Source organism: Cebus imitator, unplaced genomic scaffold, assembly GCF_001604975.1.
Source record: "Cebus imitator isolate Cc_AM_T3 unplaced genomic scaffold, Cebus_imitator-1.0 Scaffold9, whole genome shotgun sequence".
NCBI classification, from domain to species: Eukaryota; Metazoa; Chordata; class Mammalia; order Primates; family Cebidae; genus Cebus; species Cebus imitator.
The window spans coordinates 7500361-7516737 of NW_016107324.1; the positions used below are offsets into that span (position 1 = coordinate 7500361).

Here is a 16377-nt window from a genome sequence, read left to right on the forward strand (position 1 = left end):
AAAAATTAGCCGGGCATGCTGGCAGGAGCCTGTAATCCCAGCTACTCAGGAGGCTGGGGCAGGAGAAGGAGCATTACCTGAACCAGGGAGGTGGAGGTTGCAGTGAGCCGAGAAAGCACCACTGCACTCCAGCCTGGGTGAAGAGCGAGACTCTGTCTCAAAACAACAACAACAAAAACCACAAGGCACGTGTGTACCTATGTAATAAATCTGCACATAATGCCAATGTACCTCAGAACTTATAATTATTTTTTTAAAAAAAGGACACATTATTTTGGAGTCCTCATTTTTTCCTGTTTCTCTCTTAGGTTCTCGCTTAGGTTTTTAGAATCGTTGAACATTATTATTATTTTGGGGATGGAGTCTCTCTCTGTCACCCAGGCTGGAGTGCAATGTCATGACCTCAGCTCACTGCAACCTCTGCCTTCTGGGTTCAAGTGATTCCCCTGCCTTGGCCTCCTGAGTAGCTGGGATTACAAGCGCCTGCCACCGTACCGGCTAATTTTTGTATTTTTAGTAGGGACTGGGGATTTCGCCATGTTGGCCAGGCTGGTCTTGAATTCTTGACCTCAGATGATCCACCTGCCTTGAACTCCCAAAATGCTGTGAGTCCAGGTGTGAGCCACTGCACCTATTTATACTGATGGCATTCTGTCTTAAAAAAAGTTGTTGATTTTTTATGTCATTTCTCTAGATGAAGTATTCCAACTTTCAGAGTGATTTGTACTTAGTTTTCACTGTAACGTTTTCTGGGGCTACAAATTACCATAAATGTTTTAATCCAAATAAGAGTTAGTGATTGTGAAGTGCCATATCTGGAATAAACACATAGAGTAAATACAGATTCCAATTATAATTGCTTACTCCTGTGCTTTCTGTAGTTTTGGTCCACATTGAACTTTCATTTGCAGAATAATTTTGTAACTGAACTCTAGCTCATTTCAAATGTAATTGATGGTGAAAATGTCTCTTTCTGCAATGTTCGTAAAATTTATTTTGAGAGAAGAACTTGTGAGCTGTTATAGCAAAGTATGTGGGAAGAATTTAAGATTAGGTGAGTTTAACAGTTTAGTGCAAGTATGTGTAGGATAATTGGTCCTCAGATAACTTCTCTAATTAGCAGGAGTTTTAAAAGGATGCAATAATTTTTTTTGTTTTTGTTGCCCATGCTGGAGTGCAATGGTGTGATCTTGGCACTCTGCAACCTCTACCTCCTGGGTTCAAGTGATTCTCCTGCCTCAGTCTCCCGAGTGGCTGGGACTACAAGCGTGTGCTACCACACCCAGTTGATTTTTGTATTTTTAGTAGAGATGGGGTTTCGTCTTGATGGCCAGGATGGTCTTAATCTCATGACCTCATGATCCACCTGTCTTGGCCTCCCAAAGTGCTGGGATTACAGGTGTGAGCCATGGCCCCAAGCCTAATAATATTTTTTTTTTTTTTTTTTTTTTTTGGGACGGAGTTTCGCTCTTGTTACCCAGGCTGGAGTGCAATGGCATGATCTCGGCTCACCGCAACCTCCGCCTCCTGGGTTCAGGCAATTCTCCTGCCTCAGCCTCCTGAGTAGCTGGGATTACAGGCACGCGCCACCATGCCCAGCTAATTTTTTGTATTTTTAGTAGAGACGGGGTTTCACCATGTTGACCAGGATGGTCTCGATCTCTTGACCTTGTGATCCACCCGCCTCGGCCTCCCAAAGTGCTGGGATTACAGGCGTGAGCCACCGCGCCCGGCCAATATTTTTAAAGGAAGTTTCTCTAAAAAAAAATTTTTTGGTATCATTTAGTTTTTTTTTTTTTTTTTTCATTTTTAATTTAAATTATTTATTTTATTTGGGGCTGGGCAAGGTCGCCTTTAATCCCAGGACTTTGGGAGGCCAAGGTGGGTGGATCACTTGAGGTCAGGAGTTCGAGATCAGCCTGGCCAACATAGTGAAACCCCATCTTTACTAAAAATATGAAAATTATCTGGGAGTGGTGGTAGGTGCCTGTAATTCCAGCTACTTGGGAGACTGAGGTTGTAGTGAGCCTAGATTGTGCCACTGCACTCCAGCCTGGGTGACAGAGCGAGACCCTCTCTCTAAATAAATAAATAAATAAATAAATAATTCTTTATTTGGTTTTCCCTAAATCAACTAAAGTTAATTTTTCTGAATTAAATTTAATTCAACAACATTAATATATGATACAGATGTGATATCTGATAGCGATCGTGACATTGGGGTCCCTCTACAGTAACATTTATATAAATATTTTTAATACCATAGATGAAAAGGATGGTTTGACTCTCAGCCTTCGAGAATCACAGAAACTCTTTCAGGATGGAAAAGAAAGAGAGATACAGCTTGAAGCTCAAATCAAAGCAATGGAGACTCAAATACAAGCATTAAAAGTCAATGAAGAACAGGTACCTATTTTAACTTATGTATGGTAAAAAAGTTAAAAAGCTTAGTTATTTAACAAAACTTTTTATAGGGCAGGACTAAATTTAGAAGAACTTTGAAGTTATTGACAAAGCATTAGAACTTAAATTTCCTGAGTGAAATAGTTTCCTTCAGAATTGGTATCCTGAGAAGCTTTTTTTCCTGCTTCTTAACCATTTGGAGAACTGTTCTTTAGACTTGAGTTTAAAGTGGTGACACATTCACATTCTTTGATTAATGAGATAGCCATTTGATTTTTGGAAATAGTCACAAGTCATTGGTAGCTAAGCCTGGTGGTGGTTGATTGATTTTTTTCCTGGGGGCATGATTAAAACTGAAAGCGACTATGAAATAATGAGCTTGGTTTTGGGTGAGACTTGTAGCTAAGTCTGAGGATAGTTTAATGAAAGAGTTTAAACAGTGTTGTCTTACATCTGGCTCCTCTTCGTCATTCAGGTCATAGCTAAAAATAGTCACCTTTTCAGAGGACTTTCCATTCACTTTATATGTGAGGTAGCCCGTAGCTCCGTCTTCCAACTCATCTTCATCTTGCCATGTTCTGTTACTCTATTCTCTAACTATCTGAAATGATCTCATTTGTTTACTTGTTATTTATGGTCTCTTCCCACTAGAAAGTAGTAAAAGCTTAGACTTATTCTATGTGTGGTCATTATATCCTTAGTGTTTAGAACCCTGCCTGGCTCAAATTATCCGTGTTGTTTAATGGATGGCTCTCTTAGTAATGAAAGCAATATTGGAATAAATGGGCAGTGTCTGGGATAGGATGAAGAATATCTCCCTTTTGAAATTTTCATTATTGTATGTAATGTAGATTATTTTTAACTTTTTGAAAACCGTTATCAGATTAAAAAGTTAAATTGCTTTTATGTAGTTAAAACTTAGAACTTTGTCAACTTTTTATGTTAGCAATTACTTTATAAAATAATAGTGTAGCATAAAAAAAGCAGCAGAATCATCAAGTGTATTAGTTTCCTATTGCTGCTGTAACAAATGACCACAAATTTAGTGGTTTAAAACAACACAAATTTATTTCACAGTTCTGGAGGTCAGAAGTCTGACATGGGTCTCAGTAGGCTAAAATCAGGGTGTCAGCAAGGCTATGTAGCTGTCTGGAAGCTTTAGGGGAGAATTCATTTTCTCACTCTTTCCAACTTCTAGAGGCTGCCTGTGTTCCTTGGTTTGTGACCCATTCTGTCTTCAAAGCCAGCAATGGCTGGTTGAGTCTCTCTTGTTCTGACTTTTCTGCCTTAGTTTTCCTCATTTATGGACCCTGTGGTTACATTGGGCCCACCTGGATCATCTAGGATATTCACCTTATTCTAAGGCAATCTAATTAGCAATATTAATTCCATGTACAATCTTAATATTCCCTTCCCATGTAATATAACTTATTCACAGGTTTTGGGGATTAGGACATAGGCATTTCAGGGGGCTATGATCTTGCCTACAATACCAGCCGGGCAGTTACAGTTTTGAAAACTTTGTTTTTAGTAAGTGACCATTGGCAGTTTTCATCAGTCTTTGAAGCAACAGTTGTCATTTTTCTATGACCTAACAATTTGGGTTACCCCACACTTTGGTCATAGAGCAATGCAAATAGCACTGAGGTCATCACAGCAGCAGCAGATTCCTTGCCTTAAAGTCACATCCATCATGCTGCGCAAAATCCTCTTTCACTCCCCGCAGGTAACTACCAAATGAATTTTTCTCAGAGAACACTGTTTCCAACAACTATGGGCCTGGAGGGTCCCAGCTAGGGACATTTTAAGGAGCTTGAGCCATGATGGGTGGAGACCACTTCTTCTTTACTCTCATTAAAACATGCTTGAGTTTTAGTCTATAGCAAAAGAAGTTTATAGACAGCACAGAGTTAAAATACTCTGCAGATATTTTAAACTTGGATATCCTGTGTGTATTTACTAGATGATCAAGAAGTCCAGAACAACTGAAATGGCTCTGGAAAGCTTGAAGCAGCAGCTGGTGGACCTGCATCATTCTGAATCACTTCAACGAGCTAGAGAACAGCATGAGAGCATTGTCCTGGGCCTCACAAAGAAGTACGAAGAGCAAGTATTGTCCTTACAAAAGAATTTGGATGCCACAGTTGCCACACTTAAAGAGCAGGTTGGAATGATTTCAAATGAGCAACTGTTATCAACAAGTAAAGCTGGTTATGTTTTGTAACTGATATTTTATGGTTCATCATATAGAATTCGTGGATGTGTGTAGTAAATGTTAGATTGCGTGTGATGTGAGTGAAACTTAAAAGCCAGTGAAATTTTAATCTGAGAATACATCCTAAAGGTATGCTTTTGGAGACTCTACTTCTTGTATGATTATTAGTACTTTCTCAGTTTTCACATTACTTGTTTTTTATTTGTAGAGTTATTTGTGCATATTGTTTATATGGTCCTAGAATAAATCCAGATCAAAACAAATGAGTGTGCCAGAGGCTGGCTGGAACCTGAGAGGTTTTCTTGGGAGCTTAACCACTAGAAAGCCTTACTTGGATCTCCCAGCAGTTGGTAATTCACCTATTGATACAATCTGTTGAGAAATGATACTTGGGAGAAGAGTTAATTTTGAGGACAGTATAATTTATAAAATAAAGAAGACAGTCTGATCTAGACTTAATGAGATTTGAAGCATGAGCATGTTGCACAGTGAATTTTTATTATTTTTGCTCAAGGGGGAATAAAATATTGTTAGCTAAATGTGAGTCAGGGGGTAAGTTTGCTTGTGCTCCATAACTCTAAGTAATGACTTAAGTGAATAAAATTTCAGAAAGCATTTTTCTTAACATAATTTCAAAATTGATTTAACCTAACGGAAGAGGAGAAGAAAAATAAGGGGTATGGAAAATTTCACCACACTTAAAATTCATGCTGATTTGGGTTATTTCTGACTCATATAGCTGCCTCTAAATTTTTCCATGCTTTTAGGTAGAAATATTAAGATTGAATTACTGGCAATAATTATTTGTATATCATTTTATTTTTTACATGTATTCATATGTGTTTTTGTTAGATCTATTTCACTATGTACTTTATATAGAAAAAACATTGTAAATTTGATCAATATGGAGGATATATAGGAGTAGGAAAAGATGAAGGCCAGGTACAGTGGCTCATGCCTGTAATCCCGGCTCTTTTGGAGACTGAGGCAGGTGGATCACTTGAGCCCAGGAATTTGAGACTATCCTGGGAAAAATAGTGAAACCTTGTCTCTACAAAAAAATTAAAAATTATCTAGGTGTGGTAGCATGCACCTCTAGTCCCAGCTACTTGGGAGGCTGAAGTGGGAGGATTGCTTGAGCCCAGGAGGTCGGGGCTGCAGTGAGCCATGATTGCATCACTGCAGCCTTGGTAATGCAGTGAGACTCTGTTTAAAAAAAAAAAAAAAAAACAAGGAAGTTGAAGTCTTTATCAAATTATTGAAAAGCCTGCTTTATAGAATTTTAAACAGATAGAATTTTAGATAAGTTTCAAAAGTTTTTATTTCATTTTTAAGTTAATTTTGGTCAAACATAGGCTAGCATTAATGTTAGTTGGATGTGGACAGTAGCCCTTCTTGGATGACTAGAGAAGAGTGGATCCTGGGGGCTTTTCCATACTGGGTTGGAGGTCTCCATTCTCTGTTGACTTAAACACAGTTTCATTAGGGATGGGTTGGAAGGAAGTTGTAGTGTGTTCTATCCGTGTGCCCACTGCATTCTCTGTTGTCCACTCCCCCAACCCCTTCAATAGAAGACCTCTAAGACTAAAGTCAGAACAAATTCTTGATTCTGTGCTGGGTGAGCTTCAGACTCCTGAACCCATAAATTGAAGGTGCTAAGATCTTTTCCCACTGTTGCATTCTTTGCTTATTTTTATTTTGTTTCATTATTATTAAACAGAGCATGGCTGATGTTAGGCTCAGCATATAATTGCATAGCTGCTTTGCAAAGTGGTGATTCTAAAGTGCCTAATAGAAGCCCAGACCTCAGCATTATGCCACATATCCATGTTACACACCTGCATACATATCCTCTGAATCTAAAATTAAAAACAAAATCTGTTTTGTTTTTAAACTAGTATATTTTGAGATTAAACCTAGTATATTTTGAGAAATATATGGATTGTAAAATTATTAGTGTTTTTCTTAAGATACCAGCTTTTCTGAGTAGAAAAGATTATATGCATTCACGACATATTATAACAGTTCTATTTTATGGGGCTGATTTTCCCTTGAGTTTTTTTAGTGAGATAGAAAAGATGAAAGAAATGGGCTTCTTGGAGCTCACAGTGTTCCTGCAATGTCATAATTTTCTCCTAGTAAACTGTCTCCTGGACTCTCTCCAGCAAAGTGACTTTTACCTCTTCCCAGTCATAGAAGTGTCATGTTAAGATCTCTGATTATCTTGTTGCTGGTATATTACTTTTCTTCATTCTGTCTCCTTGAAATCTTCAGCTTTTGGTGAAGTCCCAGACTTTGTTTTCTATGTCATCACCTTCTACCTTTTCTTTAATGTTCTATTTAAAGGCTCTACTTGGAACACTTTCTGTTGGCTTAGAGACTCCCACAGACTTCTCTGTGTGTGGTCTAGTCCTCATTTTCCTGTGCATTAGAACCTTGTTCAGCTCTTTTTCCTCCCACAGATTCAGCTGTCATCTCTATCATCTCCCTCCCTCCCTCCCTCTCTCTCTCTCTCTCTCTTTTTTTTTTTTTTTTGAGACGTAGCCTCACTCTGTTGCCTAGGCTGCAGTTCAGCTATCATATCTTTATCATTACACTTGTCTCAGTCTTGAAAAATGTCTGCCCATGTCAGTCTTGAACTACTCAAGCTAATCATGGCAAAGATTGAGCTACTCATCTTGTTTTGATTTTTGGTATTAAAACTTTATAGGTTTATGAGTATAATCTGTTTTCCTGAACTTGTCAACAGGATACACCGTGGTTTAATTGATTGTTACATATAATCAAATTATTGGCAGAGTCTGTCTTTTCTTTACAATTTTTTGTTTAGACCGGGTCTCACTGTGCTGCCCAGGCTGGAGTGCAGTGGCCCAATCTCAGCTTGCTGCAACCTCCGCCTCCCAGGTTCAAGCAATTCTCCTGCCTCAGCCTCCTGAGTAGCTGGGATTACAGGTGCATGCCACCATGCCCTGCTAATTTTTGTATTTTTAGTAGAGACGGGGTTTTACCATGTTGACCAGGCTGCTCTCAAACTCTTGCCCTCAGGTGATCCTCCCGCCTCAGCCTCCCAAAGTGCCGGGATTACAGGCATGAGCCACCATGCCCGGCATACAATTTTTTAAAATATACGTCCACCTTTTCTTTAACTTTGTTTGCTAGTTCCCAGTCCCTTGTAAACACAATTGTGACCTTTCCAGGATAAAATATTAGCTGTCTCTCCACCCCTTCTTGCTGTGATTACTGACATGCTGTCATTAATATGAGCTCATTCATTGTGTTTGCCACGTTACTTTGGCAGTTTAGAACCAGGTTTCTCAAGCTGGCCTGGAATTAGCAGCAGTGTGCCAGGAGGTTTGCAGTGCTGAATAAACATGGACCAGTTTCCAGAAGCTTCATTTTGCTCGAAAATTTAGTAGAAAAAGTTTAAAGCAAACACAGCTTCATTATGAAATAGAATACAAAATTCATATGAATTTTTAAGTTAAAATAGGACACTTCAGAGTCTCTTTGCATCAAGGAACTTCTGTGTTTGTGCTTTTATGGGATGTACCTTGTGTTTATATCCTGAAGGTATTATTGGGCTTTAGGTTATACTACAGATCAGGCAGCAGAAGTCTAAGGGCTTTTCTCTACTTCAAAGCCCTTTCTCAGTATTCTTATTTCTTATTTTCTTCAGGTTTTCTTGTGTAATTTTAATTATTTAACCTAATACACTCCCCTGCCTCTCCCATGCTCTGCCATCTGCCTGGAATTCAGCCTGTGTAGCCTTTTTTGAAAGAGAGGTGATGATTTCGACAGTGTATTTGTTCTACCTGGACTCAGGACTCCCATGGTTCATTATACCCAAACACATTTTCTTTTGTTAGAAACTTGAGTATATTGCATACACACTCTATATTTTGTGTAATCATATATAGTTATGCATATGTACATACACATTTACCCTATCTTTGTCATTTGTTTTTCAAGTGTTTATTGTTAGCACTTGAGGTGTCTAAGGCACTGCAGAAGCAACTTCAAGGGGGCTATTAAGAGAAATAAGACATGTAAAAGGTAGAGAAAGACAAGAGAGAAACAGATGAAGTTTAAAAGAAGTTCAGAAGAGGGAAAGATTATTTTTGGCTACTCTTAATGGAATGAACTTTTGGCTGCTTAGAATACAGTGAGTTTTCATGTGGTTATCTATATCCTTAATGTTTTGCGATACAAATTGCATGATTCAAAGCAGTCTAGCTACATATATATATATGTATGTGTATACATATAAATACACATACACACACACACACACACACACACACACACACAGACTTATACTGACAGTATAAAATACATATAGGAAAGTAATACATTTTCTTTGGCTTGAATAAAATCTAATTTCTGAATAACATTGTCTTGTGAATATAGAGTTGAAGGAGACTTTAGAAAGCATTTAATTCAACCGTTATTAGCATAATTACAAAAGAAGAAACAAACTGGAGAGTTGAAGCCTGACCTATGCTCTCGATTCCGAGTTCTGTGCACTTAACTTTGTAGCAGAGGTGATGCTGCCATGTGATGCTCTTGTATTTGACATAAAATCCAATTAGGTATCATAATTTTTAGTTTAATCTTTATTAAAATCCTTCATGAAAATGACTTGCTGAACTTTTTTTTTCAATTTAGGAAGACATTTGCTCTCATTTGAAAGATCATGTGAAACAACTGGAAAGGAATCAAGAAGCAATCAAGTTAGAAAAGACTGAGATCATTAATAGGTTGACAAGAAGTCTAGAGGAGAGTCAACAGCAGTGTGCCCATTTGTTGCAGTCTGGTAGGTGTCTGGCAGGGCCACTATCTCCCCACAGAAAGAATATAGTAGGATCCATGAATTGTAAAAATCCAGAAGGGACAGAAAACACAATTAGTGATACGTTTCTTAAAATATATATATAAAGGTTTAGTTTGTTTTTGTTTTTCTTTCTTTTTTTTTTTGAGACAGAGTCTTCCTCTGTCTCTAGGCTGGAGTGCAGTGGCGCAATCCCGGCTCACTAAAACCTCTGCCTCCTGGGTTCAAGCCATTCTCCTGCCTCAGCTTCCCGATTAGCTGGGATTACAGGCATGCATCATCGCGCCCAGCTAATTTTTGTAATTTTAGTAGATATGGGGTTTCACCATGTTGACCAGGATGGTCTCGATCTCTTGACCTTGTTATCCACCTGCCTCGGCCTCCCAAAGTGCTGGGATTATAGTCGTGAGCCACTGCACCTGGCCAGTTTGTTTTTATTAAATAATTTGGAAGCGGGAGACCAGTATAAAGTACCAAATAAAAATAACCGTCATTCTACTGAGATAATTATTGTTAGTGTTTGAATGTATTTCCTTCAAATGATATGTACACACATAGACAATGTCCTGCTTCTTTGTGTAATGCGTTTCTGAAAACATACTAAAGCTGAACATGCAAAACTTGAACAATAAAATATGTTGTAAGGTAATTTCTATCCCCCAAAACTAGAAATGACTGTAAAATTCCATTATATTTTGCTTTTTAAGGCCCAATATTTGATCATATAGCTCTATCCTTTGTATAACTTCTTTCACATTGTTTCCCTCATAATGGAATAGTGACTTACCTAGTCAGTTGAGGCCAGAGAGTTACATTTTTGTCACATTTAAGATTTCTAATATGGTCTCCGTGGTACTAAGTTTGAGACATACGCTTCCTATCATTTTAGTTTTAGCAGTTGTTTTATTTCTTATTAATTTTTATAAAATAATATTAGAGCAAAGAGCAATAAAATGATCGTGTTTGTACAAACACTGCTAAATAGACAAAACTTCCCTGTTTACTGGTGAGTAGCTCACATCGTGAAAATACATCAACAGTTATTCGTTAACTGGTATATGAAAGTCACACTTTGGGATATGAAAGGTAATTTAGACTGGTGGTACAATATGTGAAAGGGTGGGTTATTCAAAAATTTGAAGTACTAAAGTCAAAGACTGCCTAAATATATGTGTATATACATCTTGGTAGGGAGCAAAATTTGGATTATGCTTTATTAAGGCCCCTTCCCTGTTTAGTTTTGTAGCCTTTGTTTTCACTTGGCATTCCTTGGTGAGCCTTTTTCCTGGCCATTAAGTGCTTTGAAAGTATTATTTTCTTTATGCTATCATTGCTTCATTTAATCATTTCCCAGATGGTCACTTTGAAACTTAATAACGTCCCTTTTAAAATGGGAACAGTGCCCCCACCACCTTGCCCAGTATATTTAAAATACTAAAGTTTCTAAAGTTTCAGAATTATAACCTAAGATACTTCATTTACACGTGGAAGTGGAGATGCTGGATAGAAAAGCATTTAGAAAGAAGTTAAAGGCAGCATGGTGTAGTTTTCTTATTGCAGGGTAGAAATGGGTTCCAAAGAATTTTTTTATTTGTCTTTCCATGAGTTGGAGTGTTATACTCCTCTTAAAGCACTTCTGGAATGTTAAGGTCTGTAGATGTGGCTGATTTGATTCATAAAAAGGTCAAGGTAGCCCATGCCTTGAACTGCCCAAGGTCATATGGGATGTCATAGTAAATCTTGGAAATGTCTGGCTCAGACGTATGCCTTCTGGGTCCCACGGGTTCTGTGTGTGCTTCTAAAGAGACAGTGGTAATGAAGCAGAGCCTTAGTGGATTCAAGTCTTCTGTAGATCTTAAGTACTCTGTCCCCTTACAGTTTTTCAGTGTATCCTATGGTTCTTTCCTCTACAGGGTCAGTACAAGAGGCGGCTCAGCTGCAATTCCAGCTGCAGCAAGCACAGAAGGCACATGCTATGGGTGAAAACATGAACAAGGCTTTACAAGTGAGTGTTGCCACTTGGAAGAGATTCTATGGGTATCTGAGTTAGGCAATAGTTACATCACCTTTTGAATCCTGAGTTTCTCTGTATAATAGAGGTAGTTGGACCACTTTCAAACCAGCCAGTGGGAGTTGTTCACCATCTCCTTCATGCAGCTGGCAAGTCAAGCCCAGGTCTAATTGCAGAACCGAGGCCATGCCCTTCCTGCCAGTCTGCCTGCCACCTCCTTCAAGTGGCATGTCTTTTCATCTTTGGGTGTATCCCAGAGATCAGTTCATTTATGGGGGTGAGGAAAGTTGAATTTGCTGCAGTTCTTTCATATCCTCCTTGAGTACTCTTACATTTTCCACTGGAGGGGGAGGAAAATATTGGAGAAGAGTTCCATTATTACCTCCACCAAAAGAGGTATTTTGCCTTTTCACCACTGGCAGGCTAAACTACAACACATTCTTGGCAAACCAGCATACTTTGTCCTGTACTCTAGTAAGCCAGAAAGTGCCGCCATCAGCACTTCAGCCCAAGAAAATACCACTTTCCTTGGAGGACAAAATCTAAGAGACAGAGGTGTGTGAGAAAATGCTTATGTTTGTTTTTTCTTTCATTTATTCATTCAGGTTTTACTTGAAAACCTGATATGTGCTGGCCTTTATAAAGTATAATGTACACTACTAATATATTTGAAGAAGTTTTTTTTTTTTTTTTTGCCTTCTATGGATCATTAAAACAAATTTTGAAGTATAGATAGAATGGCTGATTTTTTCATATAGGAAAATAATGAAAATTAATTTTAATAATTTTGTATTGTAGGAAGAATTAACGGAACTAAAAGATGAAATTTCTCTCTATGAGTCTGCTGCAAAACTAGGAATACATCCAAGTGACTCAGAAGGAGAATTAAATATAGAACTCACCGAATCATATGTGAATTTGGGTATTAAAAAGGTCAACTGGAAAAAATCCAAAGTTAACAGGTATGGAAAAAATATTTTAATTTACTATGAAAGAACCAACATTAATATTACTGATGATGCATGGTATCTGTTTTAAGGTGAGGGCATATTATTTTTATAAGTTAATACCATATATTGAATGCAGATACCTTGCATTTATCAATGGTATATGAAAAATAAACATTAATGTGTCCTAAGACCCTATGACCTTACTTTTAAAGTAGAGATTCTGTTTTTTAGACTACTGCTTAATATAGATATTTTAGCAATCTCATAGAAGAAAGTGTTTTATCACTTCTGCCAGGGTCTGACTGGGGAGGGAGTAGTAGTGGTGGTAGAAGGAGAATTAAACACCAAAAGAACTTTAGAAGCACTTGCTAAGTGGAAGTGCTATCTAAGGCTCAGGGAGTAGAGTACAAAAGATGAAATAGGAACTGTCCTTCCCACAGGGAGCTTACATGTTTTCTGGTCAGGGAGAAGGAAATATTCTGGGAAATAACTAAGTGCTATGCAATCAATGTTATGTTTGTTGTATAGAAGTGGGATTTATATATTTCCTTTACTGGTTTTGGTTAGGGAAGAGATATATGGTGTTTGGAAGACATTGTATTTAGGCTAAGGAAAGATTTTCGGATGCGTTTGGCCTTTACCACCACAATTTTGTTTATAGTTTAAGACTGAGTTTGCCATCATTATTGAATTATAGTTTCCTGAAGTGTTTAATACATGTTTTATTTCAGGTATTACACAACTAACTACAAATATATAAATGTCCTGAAAAGTTTGCTTTACAGTAAGTTTTAGAAGTTATGTATTTTGAGACTGTGATCCCATTTTAAGGAGGATTCAGTAAATTGAAATATAAAGTGATCAGGTGATACTGTGAAAGAAGATATTATTTTAGTTTACTAAGGCTCCATTTATCTGGAGGTCTGTCTTCAGGGACTCACCGTGCAAATCACAGCTCTACTATCTAGAGGGAAGCAAAGAAGAAAATATCAGAACTAGATTATATGATGTATTTAGTAGGGGCCACCGTCATGTTCTTATCCCAGGACCATATTGACTTAGATTTATTTGTACCCCATGAATTGTCTGATTTTCTAATTGACCGCAGAGGGCTAGGGCAAGGGTTGGGAAAGACACCATCCGTGCTTCAGCAAGGCAGCTCATCTTTAGCAAGGAGAGAACTATGGAAACCTACCAGGCTGGAGTTGCTAAGCATCACAGCAAATAGCTTTACACATTTCCATATGTTTGAGCCGCATTAGAATGTCCACAGTTATGATCCCAAGTTGTCAAACAAAGGCTTCCAATATGGTTAGTAAATTAAAGCAAAAAAGGAAGTGCATTGTATCTTTTTCAGACATATTTGTATAAAATGTTAAAGTTAATATAGTCATCTAGAAAATTCACTGCTGTGAATGCCTCATTCCCTGCTAATGCCAGATTAATTATAAGGGGTTAGTGGAAAGAGCATGGGCTTTAGATCCAAACTGTTTTGAATAATTTGCCATTTTATTACTAGCATTATAAGCTTAGACAAATTTCTTAGCTTTTCTGAGCCTCTTTTCTTATCAGACTTAGTATCCCTTGGTGGTTAAACTGAGGATTAAAATAATGAATATAAAGTGCCTCATGTAACATGTTCTAACATATATTAGGTAGTTGAAAAATGATAGCTGTTACTATTATTATTCAGTAGATGGTTGATTAATATATATCATTGATCAGATTTTATAAGTCACGTGAATTTTACATTAATTCCACACATACTTTGTAAAATGTTCTTGATCCTCAACCTTGTCAAAAACATCAAATCCAATATTATCATGTGAGAGGTGGAAAAACCAGAGTGAACTCCTTTACTCATTAAGGCAGACAATTAGTAGCAGAAGCAGTATTTGAGCCCAAGTACTATACTCCTGAGAAAGGCTCAGTTGTCTGTTCATATTTACATGTCAGTCAAACCTTTTTGCCTTAAACTTCATTCTTCATGTCTTTTATTTTTGAGGATTAAAGATGTAGTTCATGCCAAAAAATATTTTTCTCTAATTTGTTACTAGTTTTATTTTGTGCTATAATTGGTCTGAGAATTGGATAAGTAATACATTATGTATATTTATCTTTTCAAATAGTTACTTCTTCACGATGTATATTAAAATATATTCTGCTACATTTGCACTTTGTATTAGTGCTCATAGCCAAAATCCTGTACTCATCTTAAAGCACATTCCTATAGATAATAAACCTGAGACAACACATCATTATTATAGTAAAAGGAATGATGGACACATTCAGTGGGAAAGTGAAGAATAAAGCATAGTGTGATTAGTCTTTGCACTCAGCAAAAAGACATCCAATGAAGCACAAGATAAGCAAAGAAAAATTTTGCTTGTAGTCATCCCACCCACCAGCAGTTTAATAGATGATAGTTTGCTTTCGTGGAAAACTAAAAGCAGTTATACTCAGATCAAATTTACAGGAGATAAAGGAGAGATGAGATTTCCTCTGGTCTACTGTGTTTCCTAGAATAAAAGGAAGCAATCATTTTCCTGTGTTGGGAATTTTAGTTCTTTGTTGACTTGAGCTGCTTTCAAATCACTGACCCAAATATTGGTGGCTACAAGCTTTTATTACTAACTACCTCCTCCCTCAAGCTACTGCCTAGTAAATTTTAAGGGTTTAGCCTCAATGTTCTATTTTACATTCATGGAATTTGAGTAGCTAAATCTGCATGCAGCTTGCAGACAGCTTCCTCTCTCCCTTATTGTAGTTGGCTGCTAAGCTTAAATAATAAACATTTAACAAGTGGAATGCCTTTTCCCTTTGGTCTTCTCAGCAGGCTTCATAAGGGACTACAGTTTATTTGGATTTAGGAGAACTGACTTCCATAGGGCTCAGTAGTGAGCCTTTTTCAGGATTGGTCACCACCACTGATTTATTTTCCTCTGTGAGGAAAGAAGAGAAAATTATTTTAGCAAGCACTTTCTCCCTCTGTCTGACTTGGCTCCCTTTAGGAGTACAGGATGTGCTATTTCAGTGGTCAGCATTCAGTAAGAAAAGAAGTTGGGGATGCATAATTTGTTAACTGAGCAAAATAATCATTCTGCTTAAGGTTAGTTCACCATGTCTTATAACACAGGAAGTTCTGTTGTAAAATATTTTGTATTTCTTATATAATTATATTTCTATTTCTTATTTATATTTTCTACTTAATGGAAATAGAAGTGGTTTAAATGATATATATACAGACAGACTACACAATGTATATTACATATACAAAAGTTGCATAATGTATTGCAAAAAGCTCCTTTTATAACATAGGAGTTTATATAATAGTTTATTCATTTTCTCCACACACACACACACACACACACACACACACACACACACACACATATATATTTCTAAGATTTTATTTTTAATGATTCAAAACTGAAGAACAGTAAACATTTTAACTCGTGCTATTATTTTTGTTTCTAATAAAGTATTTTTAAAAAATATTTTTAGAAGTTTTAATTTACAGAAAAATGTTTATTATAGAGTTTGTATATATGATATACTGCACCCATTTTCCACTACTAATATCTTACATTAATATAGTTCATTTGTTACAATCAATGAGCCAATATTATTATTATTAATTAACATCCAGGGTTTATTTACATGTCTTTAGTTTTTATTTAACATACTTTTTCTGTTCTGGGATCCTATCCAGGCTACCACGTTACATTTAGGAGTCATGCTTCCTTTAGATTTCTCTTAACTTTGTTTTGATGACCTTGACAGTTGTAAGGAATATTGGTTAAGTATTTTGTAGGAAGACTCTCTATTGGAATATGATGTTTTTCTCATGGGTTTTGTGGTGGAAGACCACAGAAACCTTCATCACATCATCTTGAGGGTAGATGCTGTCAATTGTTTATTTCTTTTCAAAAGTAACCTCATCCTCCATTTATGAAAAAATTAGAAAATA

At 37.0% G+C, this 16377-nt stretch overlaps 1 protein-coding gene across 1 annotated transcript in view; it reads left to right on the top strand.

Annotated features, from left to right (window-relative positions):
* The window catches only part of CEP152 (centrosomal protein 152), a 77151-nt gene that overhangs the window by 19160 nt on the left and 41614 nt on the right, over nucleotides 1-16377 (top strand). The window contains exons 7-12 of the mRNA XM_017544039.2: nucleotides 695-791; nucleotides 2207-2406; nucleotides 4367-4567; nucleotides 9284-9431; nucleotides 11360-11451; nucleotides 12256-12419. Of these exons, the coding sequence (XP_017399528.1) occupies nucleotides 695-791; nucleotides 2207-2406; nucleotides 4367-4567; nucleotides 9284-9431; nucleotides 11360-11451; nucleotides 12256-12419 (902 nt within the window). The remainder of the gene's footprint in view (nucleotides 1-694; nucleotides 792-2206; nucleotides 2407-4366; nucleotides 4568-9283; nucleotides 9432-11359; nucleotides 11452-12255; nucleotides 12420-16377) is intronic.